The sequence below is a fragment of the Sebastes fasciatus genome, chromosome 1 (genome assembly GCF_043250625.1).
Source record: "Sebastes fasciatus isolate fSebFas1 chromosome 1, fSebFas1.pri, whole genome shotgun sequence".
NCBI lineage: Eukaryota > Metazoa > Chordata > Actinopteri > Perciformes > Sebastidae > Sebastes > Sebastes fasciatus.
The window spans coordinates 26,872,516-26,900,318 of NC_133795.1; the positions used below are offsets into that span (position 1 = coordinate 26,872,516).

Consider the following 27,803-nt stretch of genomic DNA (forward strand, 5'->3'; position numbering starts at 1 on the left):
ATTCTGCTACAAATTTTATGTAATTAGGTTAATAAAGCAGACGTGGATGTGGTGCTGGATTCTACAGAGCTTTTCGAAATTTTGGTTGTACTTTCACTCTCAAACACACCAAAGACACCATGCTGCCATCCCTGTTATTGTTTACAGTTTCTAGTTGCCTTTAAGTGTGACTAACATGAGTGATAGATGTCCATATATAGGCTAATGAGGCATGGATAACAGATTCAATCACCACAGATGTGTTCATTAAGATGCAACAGAGAACATGCTCTCCTGATGATATCGGAGCAACAGAATGACAAATAATTGAATAGCACATGAAACGCTTGTTGGTATAATGACATGCTTGAACCAGATTGGTCGTTGATGGGATTTTAGGAATATTAACTAATCCAAAGTGTCAATGTGTGAGAAGTGTGCATGTGCTCTAACCTTCCTCTTCTTTAAAGGGGATATATCATGAAAAACTCACTTTTTCAGTGCACGTCACATACATTTGGGTATCTGGAGTGTCTACCAACCAACAAACTGTGAAATCAGACAACCTAGTTTTTGTGGGCTGGTTAGATCAGAAAACATCTGATTCAACAAGCCATTCAGATTTGGCTCCCCTTCCTATGTCATATGCAGACTCATTAGAGTAAATCACACAGAGCTTGAGAACTACCTTTGCAAGGTGCTCCATGTTCTTCTCGCAAGACAATCAGAGCAGACTGGTCTTTTTCAGGAGGGGGTCTTAAAGAGACAGGCGCTAAAACGGAGCGTTTCAGACTGAGGGTGACTACAGGTATATTCAAACAGACAGTATGAGAAATATAACGTGTTCTTTGAAAATTAAAGTATGTAAATATGTTCTAGTAGAAACCCAAAATACAATTATGAACCTGGAAATGAGCATGATATGTCCCCTTTACATTAGAAACTCTATCAAAAGTGTCAAAAATGCAGTTTTATGCATTAAAGAGAGTAATGTTCAGTCTCTCTTTCTACCCAATAGTTACTTAAGTAAGAGATAATGTACAGCGAGCCCGTCATTGTTGTGAAATAAACTTGCAGCGCCCTGAAAGTGGTTATTTCACAACAATGACCAGCTCACTGTACATTATTCCGCTTATTACATAGCTACTTACTTAAGAAATCAATAATTTGACACAAACATGGTCCTCCAGAGTCCGAGATCAGATCTGCGTCCATAGCAACAGTCTGTTATACATAGCAACGGTCTGCTATAAAGAAATAACAGACCGTAGAATGTCGTGATAGACCAATCAGATTAGATTTAAGGTCTGAACTGGAAAATAACTCAAATCTAAGACATCAAATAACCTTGCAGGAAAAACAGAGGAAAACTGGATTTGAATTGTAATGTTTCCAGACAACGACATCTCTGGAATACAGGTAATAATCAGATACACCTGCAATTAAAGGATGCATGCTTTTATATTCAAAGAACGATGAAGTCATCAAAATGAATACCCTTATTATTCATCAAGCCGTTCCTATTGATGAACCTGACCTACACCTCCAGAGAGAAAGACATTTTCTCTGCCATTTGCAAACAATGCAATTTGTAAACCATCTGTCAGTTCTCTACAGATGAATGGAGCTGGGAGGAGGCTAAATATGTATCTGTGTGCCTAAAATGAATTCAATATGGCATGCCTTCTTTCCCCATCTCTCTTTTATATGGAAGCGTACGTGGAGCAGCGGATGGACCCTCGAGTGCATCGGCACATGTTGCAGCAAACAAGGGCTTTAGAAAGGAGATCAGTCTGCCGCTAATAATCCCCCCAAACCCCTCAGGCTTTTTACATGCAATCAGCCGGCAATGCTGGGATAGGAAGCAAGCATGTTTCACACGATCGATGGCCTCAGACACCTGAGCGACATGCTGGAGGAATAAGAACAATAGAGCATCACTGGAGCTTTTCCCATAAAGAGGATGACACCAAACTGATGCAGCATTCAATGAAATAATAACAGCATGCTTTGCAAGCACAACAAGGATGTCTTCATGTTTTTTTCTCAGCTGCATTAAATCCGTTCAGGGGGGGGGGATTTGGTTTCTGCAGCAGCAAGCAGGTTGCCGTGTGGCGGTTGTATCAAAGGGGGCGTGCTGCCGAGAAGCACTGAGGAAATCGTACAAGCGCGGCGTTTGGTTTGTAGCACATGGCTGCCACACCTACTGCCAGGGCCCTGTGGTGGTAGAGGCATCAAGACCACTCCGCTGTACTCACCCAACATCTGACTGAAGAGCAGCTGCTCCAGGTCGCCCAGCACCGTCACCACCAGCTCTGGGTCCACCTTCAGGAAGGGCTTGTCTCCCCCTTCCTCGCCCTGGCCTTTGGAACCGGACTCCCCTCCGGCTCCGGCTCCCTGCTTCTTGGCGTTGGCCTTCGCCTTGCTGGAGAGGATCTCGTCATCCGACTTCCCATCCTCGGGCGCCTTGCTCAGGGGCTTCACCTCGGCGTACGGGGCGCGAGGTATGCGACTCTGCTTGCCCAGAGCAGATGGAGCAGCCAGGGGGCTGAAGGGCTTGGGTTTGCCCTGGAACAGCGAGTGTTCAGATTTGGATAGATTTCGGGAGAGAGGGCCACCCCCTCCGGGGCTGCTGCCACCCCCTGCTGTCTTTGGCTTGCCCATCTTGGTCTGACCCGCTCCGGGCTTGGCCATGTCATCGCACCACTTGGGTTCGTAAAGGTGCAACTTCTTCTCGGCATCCGTGAGCACAGCCAGGTTTGTCATAGACCTCTGCTTGCGGAGACTGGAGGGCACTGGCAGCCTGCCATCAGAGCTGCCCGCCCGGTAAACCTTCAGCTCACCCCTCGGTGTGCTCTGGGGCACTCCAGACTTGGCCCTCTTAGCTGCCATGCCAACTCCTTTGCCATCTGCTTGGCCGTATGCCTTTGTGCTATCCGTCCTTTCCATCTTCAAATCTCCTTCTCTGCCTTTCACACTATTTCCAAGCATGCCTCCTGCATGAGACCATATAGAAAAGCATCAGCAAGGGAGAAAACAGCCTTCCGCATCAAACCCTTTTCCTTGTGCAACAAAAAAAAAAAGCAAAAGGCAATCCTGCAGCCTTCTCTTTCTCCCCTCCGTCTCCTTCTCTCCCTCTTTTCCTCCTGACAGGCTGCTGCAGTTGCAGCTGTTGCAGTGCTGCCCAGGCACTCCCTTTCTCTCTCCTTCCCTCCCGTCCTCCTTTCCTCCGATTTTTCCACACTCCTCCTCCCTTCAGCACACCCTCCTGCCGCTGAACCGCGCAGCAGCGGAATGACAGCGGCGGCAGACGCAACAACGCTCCCTCCTCCCCCTGCTCTCTGCCGCCTCTCCCTTCGCCGCCTCCGACTTCCCTCCCACCCATCCTCCCTCCATCCCTCCTCCTTCCCTCGTTTTTCCTTCATTTAAAAAGATGCTTTGCTGTGTCTCAGCAGAATACGTGAAATGCAAAGGAAGCGATGAGAAATGATCATCTGTGGCTTTTTTTAACCACTCTCCTTTAACACACCATGTTTTCCCACCATCTCCTCTGATTCCTTTGTTCTTCCCCTCCCCCTCCATCACCTCCAGTGTTCCCTGTTCAATACACTGATGCATCATTTGTGATGTTGGTGGACGTGTCATCAATGTCAATGGATGCACATTTAGATATGGAATTGCAGACCATAGCATAAATCATCATCATCACTGTCAAAATCTCACATAATGCAACAACTGGAGCATTCAGATTATATCCTGATCCTGTCTGAGCTTCCTTACGATATCAATTCCAGATTAACAGCTGGATAAATCATATGCTATAAATCAGCAGTGTGTTGTCCACGCTATAAATGGACAACTGTATTCCTGTCAAATATTATCAACAATGATGACCGTTGTGGCTAATGTACAAAATGGGATGTTTATGAAAACTGTTGAACTAACACAAAAAAATGGTAATTTTTGTCCACTGCTTGAAATAAAAACAGAGAAAACTTGGCTTAAAATCCAAAAAGTGTATCGGCCAAATGAGTGACTTCACTTCAGCAGACTGAGCGAGCGACAAGATGTGCCAGTGTAAGCAAGAAACACACCCAAAACCACACTTTGGAAATATCATCAAGTAAGTGAGTGTAAGACACATACACACACACACACACACACACACACACACAAACAGGATTGTGTTAAATTGAAAATCCAGTCACATTGTTTTTGGGCATGTTTTTTTGGGGGGCTAACATATGAGTGTGATCATCTTTTTAAGATATTCCACACTGCTGTCTCTCAGGAGGATTGGGGAGGATCTGTAGTGCTCGCATCCAGCGCTGCTCCATGGAAACCACCCTGTATGTCATCTGCACCAGACCTCGCCGCTCTGCACAAACACAGCTGCCAAAGAAGCATTTACCTTTTCCATAACGTACTCAGATAACCCTCATGTTGTTATGTGCTCATCAAATAAAATGTCTTCTTTTAATAATCCAATGCTGGTGAATATTTCTGTGAATGCTCTTTTCCACAACACAGCATGGCTGAATACAAGCATGCTAGATGGTGCTGATCCACTGGATATGATTGACCTGTTAGCTACAATGCCCAGAGGGTACCGCTCTAACTCTCACAATGGGTTCACACCGCACTCCACTGATTTTGTTTTATTTGGGTTTCGGGGCACCTGGGGCGGCTCACGGACCAGTGAGGTGGTTCGATTTGGCAATTAGTTTCTGGAAACAATGTCATGTCTTGTTCGTCTTCATTACGAGTTCCAAGGCTCCCCTGCTGACTCCAGAACCACGGTCTGGGACATTACCCCCATGATGCAATGAATAGCTCATCTATTTTGGGGAATGGGAATTTCTTAATGAATCATAAGATAACAAATTCCGACATGCCACATTTCCTGCAAGCCTTCGAGGTTTTCATGGGACATCTATGCATAAAGTTTGCAGACAGACAGACAGACACCAAATCAACACCTCCTATCAGATCAAATTTTAGTTGCTCTAGTGAACGAATGGATGACTCCTACTGACTTTGGGGATCCCGTGATTTTTCCTCTAGCTTTGTTTTTTTAGTGAAATGTCTTGACAGCTACTGGATGGATTGCCATAAAATTTGGTACACATAGTCTTTGTCCCCAGAGCATGAATGCCAATTGCTCTGTCTCAAATCGAATACTTCTGTTAGTATACTTCCATGTAGTACACTGTGCAAAATATGTACTTACTTGTGTTGTGCGTGACTTTTGAACAGGGTAGTGTTGTCTCAAATCGCACCCGGCTGTTGTGCACTCAGCGGAAGCTCAGTAGATCAGCTGGTGATAGTCAGCCACAGACCTCACGCCGTATCGGCAGTAATTCAATTCAGACGGATACATTAATCCAATAATGGCTTCAATCCAACTACAGTATAGTGGTACTTAGTGAAAAAAAACATGTATAACTCAAATTTGTATAGCGCGGCGTTTTGAGAACAACATCCAGGTACTTAGAGGGCACTGCATTTTGCCATACTTCTCAGTGTGAAGACACTTACGCACTCAAAATAGCAAGTATAAGTACGGAAGTACACTAATTGAGACACAGCAACTGTCTTTCCTCTAGCACCACCGTGAGGCTGACATTTGTGGTTTTGAGTGAAATTTCTTGACCATAGATTGTATATAAAGATGGACAACATGACAGCTCTCCGAAAGTGAAGCCAAAACTTCTTGATCGCCCCCTGGTGGCTGGCTGCAGTATAGGTCATAAAGCCCGCCCCCTTCATGTTAGTGGATGGGACATGGGCCAAACTAAAAAGTACACATCAAATAAATTTTTCCAAAAGATAGTTTCTGTCATTTTAGGTAGTTCTTATCACGCTGATATATGATCAAGTGTTCTTTTTTTCTGATAAGTTTGGTTTTAATTATTTGATGCTATAAAAGGGAATGAGACATCATGATTGACAGCTGTGATTGTCAGCTGCTCTGACTGAAGTAGTCGCAGCCGGAGGCTCAGGAATTGTACGAGAGAGGAGGTGTAGCTTTAACTTTCCATAACGAGTCGGTGTAATAGAACATGTGTCAATTTGATCATAAATGTAGTTATAGACATATTATTATTAGTTGTTATGTCTTTCTAGCCAAACAGCTATTGTGGTGCTAACATAGCTGTTAGGTGGCTCACGCTAACAAGCTGCGGCCGTGCTCAGCTGGTGATTGGCTCGGTCGGGTGTGTAGGCGGGACCTCGATATCGTGGCTCCAGCCCCCCGATCTCTACTGCACATACTCTGGCTCCAAATGACGTCAAAATCTCAAGACGGCAGCTTCCGTATCTGGATATTTTTGGCTTCACTTTTACACAGTGGGAGGAAGTGGAGACACGTCGTCCATCTATATATACAGTCTATGGTCCCGACGTCTATTGGACGGACTTCTGTAGAACAAATGTAGAAACTTTCAATCGCCTCCACTTCTCAGGAGAGAGGAAGGGTGGAGCTGCATCTTTCATTTGGTCTCTTTCACATCTGGGTCTGATTCTCACTCTCCAACTGGCCCTCTGAGTAATCGTGTGTACGTGTATGTGCAGGCTATGACAGCACGGTTACACAGCTGTCTATTATATATTTCCCTGGACAGCACATGTCATCATTTTGGAGCTGCTCAGCTGCTATAACGCAATGGATTCAAGAACCTCCACATGTGCACTAAGGGGGAAACCCACAGAGAACATCGGCACATGTAAAGATTGTGCATGGTGTTGAAGTCATGTGGTAATTATTGCTTTACAAAAGCCACTAAATAGAGATCTAATAGAATCATTGTGCTCGCTGGAATGCGAACGAGCAGCCTGAAGGATGAAGGTTGACCTGAACAGTTATGAGAGTTTCTTCATGTGCTGAGAAAATAGTCTATTCATGATAAACTCAAGCTGCTGGAAACGATAAGAAGAGGTAAAACCATCTTGTTTAAACATTTGCCAGAGTGATTAATTTGATGTTTTGTATAGTCCTGAGGCAATGAATCCTCCCTACTGTGAAACTTAATCATTTTAAAAGTAAGATTTCTCACCAGAGATCCTAGCCGAGCTTTAGTTTCTGCAGATGTTTCCTACTGAATGGAAGAGTCGTTAAAATAACCCTATTTTTCATCTTCCAGCTAACTTGTAGTTGGAGCCGGATGACAGCTTACGAAGAAACATCTCTTTGCTCTATGGTCAAAAACAGAATTTAAGCGTCCCTCCGGTCTGTCCAGTGGGGACAAGAGGAACTCCCAGACAGGAGGTGAAAGACGATCCTCCCATCAAACCACTCAATCTCTCAGTCCGGCATCTGTCCAGCCTGAGCTGAGGACCACTCAGTCTCTGGTCTGGTCTCTCCCAGGGGAGGCTGGCTGGAGGCTCTCACCCCTCAAAGTCATTACGGTAATTAAGAAGACAGTTAGAGGGGTTTATAAGAGACCCATGCAATTATGCAAGATCATTTTCTAACAATTCTGCACGTTGGCTGATCAGACATGTTAGCCAAAATGACTTGTAAAGTAAGTCAGCCTAGTAATTTAGGTTTTGAACATTAATGCTGCTGCCATTCAATCACTTGTGCAACCAACTTAAGAGAATTAGGAGATAATTTCCCAATTTAAACAGACAAATACTAATTGCTACCAGGTAGTATTTTAGTCCTGACAGATTCTTTGTAAAAAAAAGTAATTAATTATAATGCCAGATAATGTCTGCTTTTTTTTTCATATCACACTTTTAGTCTAAAGATGGACCGGTCCAGACTGAAATATCTCAACATATTTTGGATGGATTGAACTTTGGTACAGACATTCATGGTCCCCAGAAGATGAATCCTAATGAGTTGAGTGATCCCCTGAAATTTCCTCTATAGCACCACTGTGTGGTTGACATTTGAGGTTTTGGTTGAAATGTCTCAGTAACTAGGCTATTGGAGGAATTTGCCATAAAAGTTGGGATGCTCATTCATGTTCCCATCAGGATGACCTGTAATGACTTTGGTGATCCCTTAAAGGGACTGTTTGTCAGAATCAGAAATGCTTGTTAACAGCGACACCTGTGGCCGTTAAGTCAACGAAAGTCAGCGTCGGGCTCGCGATTGCTCGCTCTAAATAGACATGAACGAGCATCACCCAAAACAGTGAGGCGTAGCCACACGCGAGCGCGCATGTGCGAGCGACCCGGGAGATTTATATGTGTAAGAAGTTACAAACAGTCCCTTTAACTCTTTCATCTCGCACCATCATCAGGCCATGTATAATATTATTTCCATCTTTCTCAGTCGTACATTGTGTTTAGTGCAAATCATCAAATGTTAGCATGCTAACACGCTAAACTAAGATAGTGAACATAGTAAACATAATACCTGAAATTAGCATTTAGCTCAAAGCACCACTGTGTACAGTACAGCCTCACAGAGCTGCTAGTATGGATGTAGACTCTTAAGGCCTTTACACACCGGGGGCATTTTTTCATGCGATTAATTTGCACGACAATATATTAAAACATATACATATGTATATATATGTATATATATACATATATATTTTCTAACTGTTGTTTTTGTCATGAATACTTTGACACAGACCTCGAATATTACATGGCGAAAAATCAACAATTTTTGCGGATCTTTGGCACCGCGAATAAAAGCATCAATCAAGTTGTGCAGAACGGGTTGAGTTGCGCCAATATTATTACTAACAACAACACGGAGGCTCCGTAGTCCGAACCAGGACGGCAACTTTATTACTCCTTTCAACAGTGCAGACCAGATCCACTCCTTCCGTTCTTATGTTTTACAATAAAAGCCTTAGACATATAATATTTGAGTATTTCGCGTTAACGTGTCGTTTATTCGTCATGCCCCCGGTGTGTAAAGGCCTTACAGTAAGTCTTGTTTATTAGTGTGTTTGGTTGTTTGACAGGTGCATTTCAGTTATTTGGTTTGAGGTCTGGAAAGAACTTGTTTTTTTCTCCAACAGTGAGTAACAGTAAGTTTTAACATGATGAGGCTTCCGGAAAAATAACTACCAATCTCAAACAACAGACACTAATTCTGTTTGGTGGTCACATCTGTTCCCCCTGAGTCAATAGTGTCTGCTTACTTACTTAAATCAATATCATTTATTTACAGTAGATCTTTAATTATCTAAACTCTCTCTAATTGGAACTAATTGATTGAATTGTTGCGGTTGGATCTGCTAATGGTGAATTGTTTTCACTAAGCAAGATGTTCCCAGTTCCTTAAAATAATGAAATACTGACCAGAAAATACAGAGCGTGTGTTTGTGTGCACACGTCATGTTTGTATGTCAGTCTCTAAGCAACATGATGAGCGTGGTACAGAGTTGTTGCAGGGATCAGAACAAAACACAACACTCAACTTTTAATGTTTAACACAGCACTGACAGAAATGACGTAAATATAATCACGATGGTGCACCAGAGGCAAAAAACATTGAGGGAACAGTGCTGCATTATTGCTGCTCTCTGCCAAGAATCTGTTTTTCCACATGCACATAAAGAAAGAAATGAAGCACTTCAGGAAATCCTGATGCACATAACAGGTGGTATACATTCACTGCGAAGAGTTGGCAGCAGCTCTGGTGAGAACAACTGCCACGCTGAACAGAGTCCAGTGTCAACATCAGCCATACTAAAAGCCTGGGTGTTAAAGGGTGCAATATAATACAATTGGGTTTTGTAAGACTAACTGGTTGAACTCTCTGAACTGAGTGAAAACGTTTGTTTTTTCCAAGATTTAAGTAACTCGTTCTGACACAGCAGAGGGAGGACAAGTGCTTCTAAAGGACAGAGGGTGATTTTCAATTGTGAGTCGATAAAGTGATTAAACTTTATGGACAGGCTGCTTGTTTTAAGATCATGGATGATATCAGATATAACCCTATTTTATTGTTGAGCACCAGAGTTTCTGCTCATTGGTTTACAGCAGTGCTTCCCAACTTCTTTGGCTTGTGCAACCCCTCGTCACAGTCTGTGTACGTCCAAGCTGTGGGCACTTTTATATATGTATTTCTTTGAGGATTTTATGCCTTAATTGGATAGTCGATGGAAAAGAGATGACAGGAAACAAGAGGAGAGAGCGAGATGGGGAATCAGATGCAACAAATCCGGTTTGTGTCCCCAGGTGGACACAAACCAGGGACGTTGCCGTTCATTTGAATAATTTCTAGAAGCCTGAAGAAGAAGAATTTTCAGTATTTCACGAGAAAAGAACAAAGATTACAGAAAAGTCTAGGAACATGTTTTTTTTTGTTCATATCCAGGCAATCATATTGTGACCCCTTCAGATACGTCTAGACGCCCAGGTTAGGAACCACCAGCCCGTTTGCATTCCTAATTCCTGATGCTGATGCACAAGGTGTGCTTTAGCGCCTCCATGAGACGCAACAAGCTTTCAAGGAGCTACAATGGAAATCCATCCAACAGTAAATGCTCAGAGAAAGTGGTCGGGGAGTGTAGTGACGCAGTTTAAGGAGCGAAAAAACACACATAAGGTGGGTGGGAGTGGTGGTGGACAGGTCCAACAAACACAGGCTTTCATCCAGGAGACGGCTGATTGTGTCCTGTGCGTCAAGTTTCACTTTCACTTTACAATCAGTTGTTCGTTCGTGTCCTGTGTTCACAGCGTTAAGTTTCATTTTCACTTTACAAAGGTAGTAATTTTAAGTCAAATTGTGTTGTTTTTCCCTAAACTTAACTCAATGTTTTTTTTGTGGCACGGTGGTGCAGTGATTGGCACCCTCGCCTCACAGCAAGAGGGTCGCAGGTTCAAACCCGACTTGGGGCCCTTCTGTGTGGAGTTTGCATGTTCTTCCCATGTTAACATGGGTTGACTCTAAAACACCCTTAAGTGTGAATGTGAGCATGAATGGCTGTCTGTCTCTATGTGTCAGCCCTGTGATAGTCTGGCGACCTGTCCAGGGTGTACCTTCGCCCAATGTCAGCTGGGATTGGCTCCAGCCCCCCCCCCCCCCCCCCCCCCTCCCGCGAACCCCGAATGGGATAATGGATGGACGGGCTAAGCAAGTGTTTTTGTTTGAATTCACACGTGTTTACTGTGACCGGAAAGTGACGCCAAGGGGTCTGACAAAGCATCAGTATGTGACGAGTTGGGACAAGAACGTGTTGGAACCACTGGTTTAGAGCATCAGGTGTGTCTTTACTCCCTGGATGGACAGATCAGTGGGAAGAGATTCAAAGAGACTCACCTAGCTCTTCACAGCAGACCTCCATGGAGTCAGAGGAACAGTCACTAAGATCGTCAAGGGTGGGATCTGTGTCCTCATGGACCTGAAACCTACAGGAAACAAACAGAAAGAAACATACAAAACACAAATTCAAGTTTGATGAAGTGCTACAAAACGTGGAAAATACTCTTTTTAAAACAGTGATAATTTATAAAAGGCAGCATGAGATGCCCTACGACTGCATCATATTCAAGGTGTCCTAAAAATAAACTGCAGCATTGCTGCTTATCTTTCCATCTTAAAAAGGTGAAACACTGCCCTCACCTGAACCTGAAGGGAGCAATAGCGGCCATGTTGACTTTCCCTGGCTCGCTCTTTCTGCGTGGCATGTTGAACGAGTGATGAGAAGACTTTGATTTGTTGCTGGACGCGTCTCTTTCAGAAGCTCCCAGGAGTTGGTTGGAGATCTTCCTCGCGTCTCTTTGGATGTTGCTAATTCCAGCTGAAGACACAGCTGATATCTCATTCCCATTTGCACCTTTCGAATAAAAGAGACGCCCTCTACCTTGGCCTAACTGGGCATTAGTGGAGAGCCGGCACAAGGCTTCATCCTCCTCTGCGTTGTCCACACTCTTCAGACGATATTTCCCAAAGGTCCAGTTTTTGTTGGTGGTTCGTCTTAACTGGAGGTCTCGCAAAGCCTTCTGGTTGAGCGTGCTGGCGCGGAGATCCAGCGTGTCTTTAGAGCGTCGGACTTCCCTCTTTGGTATCTGCGGGCTGCTGTACGCCGAGCATGTTCCATCAGTTCGCTCTGTAGCTGCCGGGCTTCTGTGAGAATACATGCCAACTTTTTGCTGCAGCAGGTGGTTCTTTAAAGCTGCGCCTCTCAGCAGCTCTGCAGGACCCGAGGAAACAGAAGATGAAGAATAGGAGGGCAGGCGTTTGGCGGCATGCTGATACTGCATTGTGGGATTGGGGGGGCCGCTGTACTGTTGCTTTGGATCCATCTTAGAGAGAGGCATCATGCTTCGAGGTAAAGGCAAACTCGAGCTGACACCTGCGTCGCTCTGGCTCTGAGATATGACTTTGATATTCACCCCGCCGCTCATGGTTGGTGACAGTCACTGGGCTGAGGTCTGGAGAAGAAACAAAGACAATTTAATTTAGAACAAAATCTTAGAATACACATTGCTAATGCTCCAAATGTGATATATCACTAAAATAGCAGGCAGCAGTTTTACAAATAGAATTCAGGGTAAGAACATAAAAAGTAAATGTAGCAGAACAAACTACAATACAAGTAAAGATTCATAGTGATGGAAACAATTTTTCTTTTTTTCAAACAACGTTTGTTTTACTCAAAGAACATCATCAGAAACAGAAGAAACACTAAATATAACTCCCTAACAGGCAACATTTCAACCCTCTTCATCAGGCAAATGGCCAACGAGACAAAGGGCAAGGTACAGCATATAGAGTAGCCACAAACGTGATGACTTAATGGTGATGTCAGGATCGACCCTTCAAACAAAAGAATCTAGTTATACTCAGAAAACTCAACATGCATGCTCAAAACAGAAAGTAAATAACCAGATGGTTAATTGTAAGAAAGATCTGAATGAACACTTTACCATTCACAGCATTATGCAAACAACTTTAGGGGACGGCATTTTCAGCGGTGGGACACACACATAGCTTCCATTCACATGATGGGTATCAAATGAAGTACTCTATTGGTATCGGAATCACTGTAAGGGTACTGGTATTGGTACTGTACGTTTTTAAACGATACCCAGTCCTACTTCTTTATCTAACTTTTGGAAAGAAAGCGAATAAGTTTATTTTCCAAAATGTTAATCTTTTCCTTTAAGTCCGGTGAGATAGCCATCATGTCTGCGTCATCGTTTGGAGTTACCTGTTAAATACAAGTGCACTTCAGAGCTACTGCCAATTCCAAATATCAAATTTACCCTTCTGGCATAAAATGAGTGTAAAATGTGAGTCAAAAAGGCAAATACTGTGTTCGGTGGTTAAATGAAGATTGTGGTGTGCAGATCTCTATATAAAGCCTTTGTTAGTGGGAGGCTGTGGACATCCATCCTTTGCTGTGTTCAGTATACTGCATGATGGATAACAAGGTTTCATTTAAGATGTATACTGTAGATAATACTGTAAAACAGCTGTGCATTCCAGGGCGTCTGCCTCACAGAGAGAAGGGTTTCTAACCACAGAGGTACTGACTGAGTGTGGATGTAAGCGAGTGGGGAAGAAGAAAGAGGAGAGGATGGTTTGAGGGGAAGGACCATTATACCAGTATGTATCGGTTACAACATCAAAGTAGCCCAAAGGTCTGAGAACCAGACTAGTCACAGATTACTCATCTGGGAGAAACATTGAGATCAAGAAAGTGAATGAAACTCTCCTGTTGAATGCTGTTTAATTGAACTCTAAAAAGAGGAAGAGAAACTGCTGATCTAAGGCTAAAAAACAAAACAAAACAAAAGCTTAAATAAGGATTAAAAGAAACCATAATTTGAACTGTACTAAAAAAAAAAAATCAAACGGCACAACACAAAATCAATCAAATCATCGGTTTCATCTACAAAGAGACCATATGTTTCAACAGCTTTTCCTAATGTATTCCTGGTCCTCTCGCCACGACCTCCTGTGTGAAGCATGCTGCTAAAGCCAGCGGCAGACTGACACCACTTGGCACATGCAGCAGGAGAACGGCTCCTTTCAGGCCGTGCCAACACCGGCTGTCCCCACCACGGCCCCGCAGACACCGCCTCTCCTCCAAAGATATAATGGTGGGGGCTTCATCCGTCCCACAAGTCTATCACCTCCATCCCTGCATCCTGTCATCTGATGCTGATAACTAACAAAAAGTGCAAGATGACCATGAACAATGTATAATTACTTAATTGGAAGTTAGTCACTGGTTTTCCCCTGAATGCATATTCAGCATTTTATAACAGAATTTCTCTCTCCTACCAGTGATTGATTAAGATTTACTCCTCCATACATTTTTTTACATTCTTTACGTTGTCCGTGTCCTCAGTTTAATATTTTACTTTGTTTCTTTTTAAACTTTTGCTACTTTAAGGTTCTTGGTTGCACAGTGTACCGTAACTATACCTACGAAAAGTAATATGCAGTGTAATTCGTATAAATCCCACGAATGTAATGTAATCCACTTAATAGTGAACCGGGAAGTATAAAGAGCAACAAACGCCTCATGGGGAGGAAGTCGGGGTGGATGGATGGGTAAAAAAACTCCAGACTTTCACCCAGGAGACCTTGATTCGTACCGCGTGTGAAACCAGAAGTCAACACTGATTTATTTGTCATGTAACTTCCGTACTTTAATTACGCCACTTCCTGTAATATTTTAACCCAAACCACGATCTTTTCCTAAACCTAACCAAGTTGTTTCCTGTGAAGACGGAAGTTTATTTTGAAAAGACTGGAACGGAAATTGACACATGCGTCACGTGTGGCTGGACATCTGTAGGAAAGTGCACGAAAAACGAGGAATACGTTTTCGTAAGATATCAAATGAACCGTATATAAATAATAAATGAATAATGCAAGCGTATGTATGTAATAGACAGTGCAGAACCAGAATTTTGTAAGATGAAAACAGCATTTAATCATGTTGTGATTTCATTTTACTGAGGGCCAATGGCCCCTTCCCCACTTCCTACACCCCTACATACGGCACCCTTGCTCAGACCACACCTATCTTCGAACTCACCCTTCATTTTGCTCTCAACTACCCACCTGTAAAGTTTTGTGCATCTTGCAAGGTTGTGATGATGATCGTTTTGACAAAATCTATCCACAAACACACAGACAGAAATATAAACTGGCAAAGTACTCAAAAAAAGCTTCCCGCTACAGTAGGGTGATAGTAGTAGTATGATAACACACACACACTCACAAGCTGAAAACAATACCAGCCACACGCTGTCACAGCTGGTAATAAAATCAAACCTGCATGTTCTCTGAATCTAAACCGTCAGGACTAAATAAGACAGGATGTTTTTCCTTACCTGAGTAAATACATGTCCAACATGAGTAAATCCTCAGCACAGAGACAATAGACAACAGTAAGGAGCGGTGCAGACTAAGCTGCTCTCCAAAGAGACGAGCTACACTTAGTATGATGCAGTTTACAGTAATACAATTTAGACCCACGTGCTGCTTTAAAGTGAGTGGAGGCAAATCAATGCTGGACGACAATGAGCCAGTGAGAAAGCTGAAGGGAAAGTACATCTCTCCACACTCATTCTTCTCTAGTTGCACTCTCTCTCACACACACACACACACACATTTGCCCTATTATGAATGGATGTATTAGTGACTCATATTTCGATCTTTCTCTGGTGACATCATGCTTTGTTTTCCCCCCGGGGCTCATGTTTGAACGCGACTTTGAGCTCCTTTTTAACATGCCAGGCTTTCATCAAAGTATCCATCCAGCCAACGGGACGAGGAGCTAAAAGTGCCCCAGTCCTCCAAACCTATAATCAGCCTGAGGGCCAGACTAAAGATACTTGTACAGACCAACAACATGTCAGTGTGGGATCACTTTACTCTGGTGAAGCCTCCAAACTGCAGCGCTTAAAGGTCTGATCATACACTCATAAGACACCAGAGGACTCCATTTCCTAAATCCATTTTGGAAGAAAATAAATGACTATAAATATAGTTGACCAAAGAGATAATCATCATTCAGTGAACCACTTCAGGGCTTATGATGCCTTCTGTAATTATTGTTTTGTGCCAAATGTCATCTTGTGACTGGTGTCACCTTATAAAATAGTGAATGGGTCCTTTGACTTGCAGATTCTGTACAGAGCTGCTGTTTTAGCCTCGTCCTGCTCCAGTTTCTCTCCATTCAAGCACCAATAGATAATAGAGTTGAACGAGTGCATCATTATCTGCATAATTCAATTTCCTCAAGACTGTCGTACTATCTAGTTTTACAAGAGGCCTGATCTCATTTTTATATATAGCACCAAGTCCCAGATTCCTGATTTTCACTGCTTCCTCCCGTGTCCTATAGGCTAGCTGTGTCGAAGTCTGTTGGGGGCAAACATGAACTGAGGTCGACTCACACCGTATCACATATGTGCACACAAAGTCACATTCACATGCACAGATGAACATGTGAGTGGACAGAAGTAAAGCATGGCTCTTTTTACATGTGGCTGAAGGCACATACTGTTCAGACTTTGTGTTTCTATTGTTTGTGACGGCTAAAAGCTGCGCTTTGTGTTCAAGTTTTACCTCCAGCACCACGGTTTTTCAGCTATTTGGGATAAGTGGACAACAAAACAGCTTAAACACACAGCTTTTTTAGTATATTATGACTGTTTTTCTTTGTTTTTTATCTGTTCAAATAGAAGGTATGAAATGTATTATTCCAGTCAATTAACTATGATGAGGATTTGTATAAAAAGCTGCAAATGAACAAACTGGATCCAGAATAGGATTAGATTAAACTTGTTATTTGTTTTTTCATTAAAGACATTCAACATTAATGAAGAGTCGGTTGGCCCACCACTTTGTTTCAGACTGAAATACCTCAACAACTATTGGATGTAATGTCCTATTCAAACAATCTATAGCGCATAGTCTAAAGTGCATGGCACAAGTGATTTAGGGCGTGTCCAACTCCACTTTTGCTAGTCAAACGGTGCATAATCTGGGCACAAAGTAAGGCGCAGGGGGCGAAAGGGTTGTATTTAGTCTCTTAATTGATCATAGGTGTGTTTTGGGTGTAACAGGAATTAAACCAATCAGAGTGTCATCTCCCAATCCCTTTAAAAGCCAGGTGCGCCTGAACCTGGTGCATTGCTAAATGGCAGATATGGCAAATTGTTTTATGCAGTGAAAATGTTTTGAAAGGCTAAAAGTCAACAAATATGGATTGAAGCAGAATAATATCACATTTTCTGTTTTTAATAGAAGCTTAAAGATAGGGTCGACAATGTTGGAAAGCTAGCATAATTTGAATGTAGCTTCGCCTCAGGAGCACCGCCGCATCGTAACTACTTCACAGACAGAGCGGAAAGAGGACCTCAACTCAACAACGCTACCTCATGACAGTAGCAGTGCTACTTTTGGCTGAGTCTTCTCTTCCATTCTCCAGTAAACTTGCGGCGGCGGCGACGCACTTTGAGTTCAGGCTGGTCCACGCCAAGGGTCGAGTACGAGCAGGGAGGCAGGGAGGCATCTGATTGGTTCTTTCACCGCGAGGCGGTGATTGGTAGACGTTTTTACAGGATTACAGCAGCTACAGATGACGTCTTTTTCCGGTCCTTTTTCAGAGCTCATATGTAATGGATCGCTGTCGGGGTGTAAAAACCATTTCAACCTATATAACAAATGGTGTATACTGGATAACATCGTCAACCCTGCCTTTAATGTGTGAACACAGCTGCTTTACCTGCAGCAAAAGCTCCTCAGACTACATCATGGCTAGACATGAATCACTGTCGCACAATCAGAGCTGCAGCTGTTTGTTTTTAGAAAAAGAGATATTCTAGGGTTGTAACACCATCTAAGACAATAAAGTTTGTACAGCAACATGTTTTAAGGGTGTGTTTCCTGCTATGGGATCATTTTCTTTCCTAATTGCATTGTTTCTCCAACATCAATAATAGTCAAAGTTTCCATCCTCTTCCATCACACATTGTAATAACATTACAGCACACTGCAGCAGCAATGCCTTGCAGTGTGCTTCAACCTTGTCTTTCTGTCTCGTCATCGCCTACAACTATGTCACTCCATACAGTTGTTGTCATGTTTGTTGAACATCAAGATTACCATAACACCATTAAATACTGACATATTGTCTTTTCCATGAAAGCCCACTGTGCTTTTTGTGTCACGCGAGATTAGAGTGGGCATTTAGGCGGGCGAGTTAATCTGTTGGCCCATTACAGGGATTTATCCCTTATAAGTCACTTTAAGTGATTAACCATGGTCAGTAATGCCATGACATCATCGACACCCTGAATGATGCTTCAGCTTCAGGCAGCTGGGTTTGAAAACACTTAAGGTTAGAAAGAAATCAATCAAACTGAAATTATCTTAAAGGGTAAAAGTCCACATTGGATCACGTTGTTGAAGGACTCTCTCTATGACACATTCAAGTACTTCTAACCACGGCCCAATTAGTGATGTAACAGCAGGTCATTTCTCTATGATGTGAAACACCTGTGGCTGTAGAAGGAAAAGCACAGGTGTTACCAACAACATTAACATTAAAAAGTTCTATAGTTGATTCTTTGATAAGACCCTGAACTTATCAGCTCTTCAACAATGTATAGTCAATTTACAACAACTTCCTGTTGCCAGTAGGTAGCGCTATGACTATATTGGAATATAGATAATCATCATGACGCAACCTGACTACAGATGCAGTTGTAATTGGCCGTACACATTAAATTGTATATTTTTCTCTTTAATTTAAGTGTTTAGTGAAGGTGGGCCACTATACTTAAAATAATGTAAAGGCCCTGACACGTCAAGCCGATGCTCGGCTGTCAGACAGTTTGGGGCCGTCGGTGACAGTTATCCAAGATAAATTGTTATAGATTAGCAAGTCAGTCCTCCACTCATGATCGAAGTACTGAGTTAGCCAGAGAAACAACAAGGGTGCGATGGTTAACATTGTATTGATCTTAAACTGGATTATGATAATACTGAATCTGTTGATGTACTAACGCGAGACCTCGATGGGTGGCATGCATCATGCTTTGAAACAAATAGAGAACACAGCAATTCGTTCTTGTTTATACCTCCATTTACTGTTTTCAATCTTCTGGACTGGACCCCTGCTGGTTTTCATTTCAACATGCTTTTACGAACCATTTCACACCTGATCCGCAGAGGTAAAATAAAGTGCAATGAACCACCTGTGGCCTGGGGACCAGGTTTGACAGCCACTGCCTATGAACATACTCACAGTGAACTACAGGCTTCAGGCATATAGCTTTCTACGATTTTAAGAGCCAACACTACATCTTTTTTAGGACCAACATTAAATTGATAAACAAGTAACTGTACATGACTTTATTATTTGCAATCATTCAGCATGGTTGTCTTGTTTCGTTTTTGCTTCAAGCTAATGCACAGACTGTTTCAATCAAGCTGTGACCTGATTCCCTTTTTAAAGAAGCACAATCCCTGAAGAGCTGGATTTCTTCCTTTCTTTAAACTCATATCAGAGGCAAAACTTAAATTTCAATGTATCACAGGCCATTTAAACTAGCAGTATCTGCAGCCTTAAAGCTGAACAGGGTCAATGAGGCCTTCCCACGTAATAGCAATATCCCAGGTTGCATTGCTGCTCTGACATAAATTATTTCTTTAAACCTGAAACTAAAGTAGACACATTGCCCCAGAAGGATCAGAAAAAAGGGTCATAAGCAGCACAGTATGTTGTATAGTGAAATCCCTTATGCACCCTGAAACAACCTGCCTCTTCAGAGAACTGTGTCAGTTGCATAACTGCAGCAGAACTGCAGTGAACTGTAGCTCATGTAGGAACAGGAGGGCGGTCTGCAGAGCACACTGCAGCGCTGTGATGAGTCAAAGTGTGGGTAGTTGTCTGTGGTGGATCTGACCATCGATCAGCGAACCGGGTCATTAGAACAGGTAGAAGAGAAGTGCGTTGAAAATACACTTGAAAACTCTCCAAACTCTGCAGCAAGAGCACCTAAAATAGTACAAGTGATTCAGCTCATGCATAAGCAAATAAAACACCATTTTTCACTTTGTTCCTTGAGGCTTCCAAGAAAAGACTGCAGTATGTAAAAATATGTGCAGCTTTCTGTTCCTCTGTCTAGATCCTATTGAAAGCATAAGAATGGTGACCTTCGGGATAAATTGAAATAACTCAAACACTGTGTTTGAGGTTGTCAGCAAAGGCCTGGCAAAAACGTTTTTGATATTTGAGTTTTCAAAGCAATATCAGACAGATAACCATAAAAGTTGGTGCCTAAACTGTATGTGTATTGATTACAAAAAAAAGCACATTCATTTATGTTGTTTGTGTATCAGAGTCTTGCCCTCATAAAGCAAATGCACCTACACAAACCCGCCTTATTCATCTATTTTAAGTTTGGCTTTTATGTAAACGATGAGATGTATACTAGGGCTAGGCAATATGACGATATAAAAATGTCTATCGTATATATTTTTCTATATCGTTTTTTATCGCGATATATTTATATTTATTTCCGCTCTATAATTTCACTTAAAACTGTTATGTTCATTTTGCACTCAGGTTCTTAAAATGAGAAAATACTCTACTTTTAATTTGTCAAGTATTTAATTCAAGTATACAAAAGTAGGCTTCACTGTGTTTTTATTTTATATTGACTATTTATTTATTGAATTACCAGAAAACGCGCTATATCGTGATATACTGTATATTGTTATCGAGATATGAAATTACCTATATCGTGATAGAAGATTTTAGCCATATAGCCCAGCCCTAATGTCTACACTGCTGTTGTGTGAAAACCTCATGCCATCTTTTCGGGGAGATCATTATTTTTTTGGCATGAACATGTGATTTGGAGAGGTTGTTTTTGGCGCCGATGGGCAGGACCTCTGTTTTATTGTCATTGAGTTTTAAAAAGTTCCTGCTCATTCGGGTCCTGATGTGTTGTAGGCAGGTGGCAAGGGAGGGGGGTGGCAGGGCAACGGTGGGTTTCGTTGAAATGTAGACCTGTGTGTCATCGGCATAGCAGTGAAAGTGGACATTGTGATGACGGAGGATAGTGCCATGGGGAAGTAGGTAAATGATGAATAGGAGTGGATTTTAAAGGTGTCCACACATTATTTAAAAGTAAGTACTAAAATTGAAGTTTGGCAGGTTTTCAGCCAACAGCAAAGATACAGTGTGATACATGCTTGATAACCAAAATAACCCCACACACACTCCACCTGTATGTACAAACACATGAGCTTATATTTTCTACAGTGTCAGAGACAGTCAGAATGACAGAAGTCCTTCCTTCAGTTGCCGCAGTAAAAGTCACAGTTTGTATGACCCATTGAGCATCTGCTCTTCTCGTTCCTGAGAGCTGTCACCGCTGTCGGCTCCTCTCAAGAGCCAGCAGAGGAAACAACACTTTCTTTTTCCATCAAGCTCTGTGGGCAAAAGATGGAAAACAGTGTTGAATGCCAGCTTAGGGTGGCGTGCTATAGCACAACAACAGGCTGAGCAGACATGTATGGAGGTTTCCATTCATATCAGAGACAACTGTACTATTAACACACCTTTAGCCAGACAGGGGAGGAATTAATTAGTGAAAACAGTCCAAATGGTTGGAGTGAAAACCTGCGTCCATATGGCTCTCAGTGGCACCACTGAGTTCCATCTTTAACACTGCAGAACCAAAACTGACCAACTGAAACGCTGACCCTCTCCATCTGTCAGTATTATCTACTTCAGACTTCCTTTAGGAGGCACAGGGATCCTAGTGGAGTTGTTTAAAGTCTGCTTTTATTTAAAATGGAATGTGTCTTAAAGGAAACTGGATCGAGACAATACAACATGGTGTGTTATACGTGTACAACCTCCCCGATGAGCTGTCCAAATCTGACTGTTTAAATATAAACTTGAAAACCTGCCTCCCCACTGCTCTCTATAATTGAACTCACTTTGATTTTCGTGGTTTCTTATTTTATGCTAAATTAAAGCACTTTGATCTGCCACTGTGGATGAAATATATTTTATAAATTAACTTCTTTACTTCTACTGTTCTTCTTTCTTCACCCAATTTCAAAAGCGATTTATTGCACCCTAGTAGCTCATCTGGTAGAGCTACTAGCCCCATGTACCAAGGCTCAGTCCCTATACCGCAGCGCCACAGGTTTCCAATCCAACCCGCAGCCCTTTGCTGCTTGTCATCCCCTCTCTCTCTCTCTCTTTCATAAATATCTCTGTTGCTGTCAAATAAAGGCAAACCGCCCTAAAAAATTATATTTTTACAAAAAGGGATTTATAAAATACCAGAAGTAAAATGCTAGGCTATAAACAGATTATTGTGGTTTCCTCACCTTAACCAAAGTTAACTGCCTAATAACCAAAGAAACAAGGAATACATTTTGTGGGTAACACCAGCATTCACACATTTTAAAACAGATCTATTATTCGTTTATTGGTAAGTTGAGCTTGTAGGACTTGATATTACAATCCCAAGTTTAAGCGGCACTTTCTTGATGTCGTGAGTGGGGATAGGGGTCATCACTTCATCGTGGTCATCAGGTGGGCGCCCTCCTTCATCGGTGTTTCATTGATATGCTTTTACCCTCTTGCTTGTCATTTTGTAGCCCAGCTGGGATCCTCTCTTCAGCCAAATCCAGTTGCTGCTTCACTCGGCAGTTTCCGATAACGGCTTGTCGGAAGACCTGTCCTCGTACTCTCATCCCCTTCAGAAGCCTGGTTGTCGACGTGGCTACAAACCCTCGACACCCTATCTCTACCGGGAGCACCTGGGTACGCCATCCGCGTTGTTGTTAAGATAGGAACCAGGAAATACAAAATCAGTATCTGGGCAAAATCTGATTACTATTACACTGGACCTTTTGGGTTTAGCCATTTTGTTGACACACAACACCTGTATATCAATAACTATCCTTATATAAGTGTAAGTGCCATTTAAGCACATACGTGTTCGTACAACAGTTTATGTATGTTTTGAATATAGGTGGACTATGCTATGGTTATGACTATATGTGCTATAATTCTGTCTGTAAATGCTAGAATAACATGTATTTTGGTTATTTACAGTTTTTAGCACGTATAGGTAGATCTGCAACGATTAGTCGATCAACAGAAAAATAATTATACTATAAAATAAAATACTATAAATATAACTATATTGATAACCATTTAGGTAATGTTTCATGCAAAAATGGCAGATAATTCTGTTTTCTTTTCTCTGTTTTATCTCATATTATTGAATATCTTTGGATTTTGGACTGACAAAACAAGACATTTAAAGACATCACCTTAGACTTTGAGAAACTGGGATGGACATTTTTCACTATTACCCGACATTTATTAGACCAAACGATTAATCGATTAATCTAGAAAATAGTCGGCAGATTAATCGATAATGAAAATAATCGTTAGTTCCAGTTCTACATGTGGGTAAAAAAAAGTTTAGAAACAATGTGTTATAGTAGGATGTAGAGAAGTCCTTTAGGATCAAAACAAGCTTTTGACCGTGAGAAACAGCAAGTCTGGACCAGGCCGAGATGTAACTTTGGATAAGGATCGCCTGCCGTGATGTTGTGATCTTAATCTTCAAATAAACCCTCATTCCACATTTTCCCCACCTCCTGGGGCCTCATGTATAAACGGTGCGTACGTACTAAAATGTTGCGTACGCTGTGTTTCACGCTCACGCCGGGATGTATAAAAATCAACGTGACGTGAGAATGTGCGGACCGTGCCGCAAACTCTAGACCAGTCGTGAGAATGTGCGGGCCGTCTTCCAAACTCTGTCATCTGGCAGTGTCAAACTACAAAGTCCTGAAACTCGCTAAATGTGTAAAAATATTTTTTCCACTCAACTTACTGAGCTTTATTTATGATGTGGGATCAAAAAAAACAACCCACATATTTCTTAACTAGTTTGCGCATAAAGTTTAACATCAGAGAGGCACAACAAAAACACATTTAAACTAATTTCCCAGAGATGGCATGACTTAACCACCGTGCCAAAAACAAAATCGCGTGCTGCACAATGTGGCAAACCACCGTGGTGAGCCTGTGTCCCCTGGAGCTACAGATGGATGAACCGGACCCTGGCACACCTAACAATGAGCCAAATGCAGCAGCTATACGGCGCCGTTTGGATGAGATACACAGAATGTAAAGCAACGAGGTGAGTTGAGACAAACATTTTTTTTTAACAAGGTCTTTTAATATATGACTTATCCCACCATCATTCATTCTTTTTAATTCGTTGCATATATATATATTATCCTTCATTGTATTGACAATCTCTCTCTGTGACTCCAGCACAGCGTATAGTATATTTGAGGACGCGGCCAGACCGGCGCCTCTCAGCAGTCGAGGCACGGGGCGCAGCTGATCGTGCGCCTTCGGAAGCCTTCGGGAACCTTCGGGAGCGCACGGTCAGTTGCTGTGGAGACGTTGCGTTTGTAACTGATTCCTGATGAAAGACCATCAAATAAAATATGTTTTCTAGCATCCACCTCAGTAACAAACACTTCAATTTCACACTGTGAAATTCTTCTTTTTTTGTTCCTTTTCCAGCGTGATTTGCCGTTGTTATTTGGACAATAAGTGACAGCATGGCGCGTGTTTATATTCATTTGCATAGTTATTAATGGGAGGAGACAAGGCGGACCAAGTGGCACGTGCAGCTCCGCTCAATTTCACGTCAAGTGGGATGTATAAAGGAAAGGTGCGCAGGAACAGGCGTACGCATGGTTTTATACATGTGAAAATTTCTGTGCGTATGTACTTTTCCAATTTTGTGAGTACGCCATCTTCCAGTGTGAAAGCTGCGCAGTCTTTTATACATGAGGCCCCTGGTCTTTTGAGTACCACTGGGTTTTCACATGAAATATGGTTCAAAACTAAAATACATTTCGGACTAAGTGGCGTAGGAAAATTGTAAAAAACAGCCACTACAATAAGAAAAACTGGTCGGCATCATGAACTAATCTACAAAAACCCAACCTCGGATTTAAACGTTTCACATGAAAGAGAACTAAATTAAATTGTTGTCGTATTTTCACATAATTCTGTCATGGTGGAGCTTTCATCTACTATATTATTTAAGTCCACATCTGGGTTTCAGAGAGACTCTTTAACTTAAAGCACAGTCAGCTGTTCCTCCACTATGGCCACCACATGTTGAACTAAAGGTCACACAATCAGCAAGGTGCTATCTGTTCAAGACTAAAGAGCATCCGTCTCTTCTGGAAGGATTCACATGAAGCCTCAGTGAGTTCATCTAAACAGTGTTATCTCCAAGAGCCTCCTGTGTCCTTCCATCAACGTCTGGTTCAACTTCAGCTTCACTTCCTGGCGGAGGGAGGGGGGGGGGGCAAAGCTGAACTGAAATGTCAGTACTCCAGGGAGATGCAGTGGCTGCAACATGTCACTCAGCAGCTGTCAAGATGTTTACAGTGACAATAATTGCAACCTGAAGACTTAAGACTGAAGAACTACATGTCATTATGCTTCAAGTTGAATGATTTATTTATTTGTGTCTGACTACACTTCAAGCAAACACAAGTATTAAAGTGGCAGTAGGCAGTATATTTTTGGCATCATAGGGCAAAAATCCCATAATAACCTTTCAGCATATTGTAATTCAAGTGTTCTGAGAGAAAACTAGACTTGTGCTCCTCCTCATGGCTCTGTTTTCAGGCTTTAGAAAATCTAGCCCGTGACGAGAGACTTTGTCCAATCACAGGTCATTTAATTGAGAGAGCGTTCCTATTGGCTGTGCTCCGGTCATGTGACCGGAACTTGGCGTTCCTTAAACAGACTTTACAATAGCGGCCGCGTCACAAACTTTCTCATTTTACAGCTAAACCGTGCACTACAAGATGATTCTGAAAACATTTGAGGAGAGAAATAGGCATTAACGTAACATAATATTGATTCATATTTGATCAGTCTAGTTTGACCGTTTGGTCAGAGTTCGCGAGTGATTGACAGCCGGCTCTCATAAATGGCAGATGGACAGCAGACCTCATATCAGCTCTTACTGCTTGTTTTCCTCCAGTCTCTGAAATCTTGCAGATGCCGTTAGGAGCACCGGAGGACACAGATGCACATGCTTTTTTTCAGGTTACCTGTTTCATGTACTACTGTCAGGATATAGCGACCGTTTTATAAAAATAACTTTTTTTTAATCATATTTGCTCCAATTTCACCTTCTTCAGCTTTAATCGAATTAAAGAAGCCACAGTCAATAGTAACTTTTGTTTTCCAAATGAAAACATGCAATTAAATTATCTATAATGTTTTTAAAGAGATAAACACCTTACACTGCACTTTATTTGTATGTAAATTTGTTTTTCCAACAGACAACTGGACCAGAAGAAACCGTAAAGATCACCACCAACATGTTCGCCCAAAACCATTCATGTTTGACATCCTCGTCTCTGGCGGCCATCACAGACATGAAAACAAAGATAAAGCCCAACCTGCACCTCTGCACAACAAGGGAGGAGTCATCTTCACCTCATGTCACATCTTTGGACAACTCTCTATTCTGAACACTCAAATATTGTAGATAGAAGAGCTTTATATGGAACATATCAAATATGTATCAGGTTTTCCGAGGCTGTCATTTTGGGTTAGCCAAGGTGGAACGTGTCTGCCGCTGGAGCGTGTCTGCGACGAGACTTTCCAAACCAGACAAACCACACAAATACACACACACACACGAAGAGAGTTGGACTGAGGACACATTGAGACGTGGCATTTACGAGGGAACAAAACTCACCCTTTGAAGACGATGCTCTCCGGTATTTGAAAACATACCACCATATACATCACTCTGCATGCTTGTGCTATAATATTATAATCATCATAATTATTTTGATGATAGGTGTAATTTGAAATCAGCTTGATGGATTTACTGTGCAGCAGCTCGATGTGACCACAAAGCTTGCAGTGGTACTTCTCTGATGAGAAGGAAGCTACGGAGCATCTGCTTCTCACGTACGCAGAGCTTCTTAAAAGTATCTCATAGATGATGCAGGCTGTCGACGAGAGACACAAATGATGCCCATAGCAGCATTTTTTTAACAACCATAACAATAGTTATTGTCTTACCACAGGTTACTATTTATATAAACATAATCCAGAGTGACACTGAAGTTAGTTTAGTTCAGAAGGGCAGCAAGTTGCAGACAAGTCAGATCTGCTTTATTGGCAATGACATCACCCACCATTAGTGGTGTTCCCAGAGCCATGCATGGACTCCCTATCTAGATGGAATTACTTTATGGTCTGTACTTGGTGCTTTGGTGCATACTAGGACTGGAACTACGATACTTTTTGGTACCAACCAGTGGGCTACCTCCAGGTCTGAAAAGTGAAGCCAATGCGGAAGTGCCTTAAACTTGCATTATTTCTAATAGCCAGCAGGGGGCGACTCCTCTGGTTGCAAAAACAAGTCTGATTGTATAGAAGTCTATGAGAAAATGACCCTACTTCTCACTTGATTTATTACCTCAGTAAACATTGTAAACATGAGTTTATGGTCTCAATCACTAGTTTCAAGTCTTCTTCAATACAGCATGATGTTCATTTAGTAAATTATGGTCCCATTTAGAATCAAATAGACCATAAAGCCGGGTATGCTTTAGGGCTTGACTATGTTGTGATTGACGGGTCGCTACAATGGCGTTGTCTAGTCTGGCAGTTGTCCGCGTTTTCGTCTTACAACTTTAACCCTTTCACAGTGTGTTTTCTGTTCATGAAAGTTAATTATAACATTTTGATCGCCTAAAAATGTGTTATTCAGTGTTCAGTTGTACTTAGCTCCACCCTCATGTGTCACTTCTGGTTGCAAAAAAACAA

At 42.1% G+C, this 27,803-nt stretch overlaps 1 protein-coding gene across 15 annotated transcripts in view; it reads right to left on the reverse strand.

Moving 5' to 3' along the window:
• nav1b (neuron navigator 1b) overlaps positions 1-27,803 on the reverse strand; it is a 90,169-nt gene that overhangs the window by 55,200 nt on the left and 7,166 nt on the right. For 9 of the 15 annotated variants that reach the window (XM_074640392.1, XM_074640430.1, XM_074640383.1 and 6 more), the window contains exons 2-3: positions 11,516-12,327; positions 11,213-11,301 (exon numbers count right to left, since the gene is read on the reverse strand). In XM_074640392.1, the coding sequence (XP_074496493.1) occupies positions 11,213-11,301; positions 11,516-12,300 (874 nt within the window). In that variant the 5' untranslated portion in view covers positions 12,301-12,327. Of the gene's footprint in view, positions 1-2,237; positions 3,286-11,212; positions 11,302-11,515; positions 12,328-27,803 lie in introns of those variants that run through there. The other 6 variants (XM_074640516.1, XM_074640497.1, XM_074640475.1 and 3 more) reach the window with 3 other exon arrangements.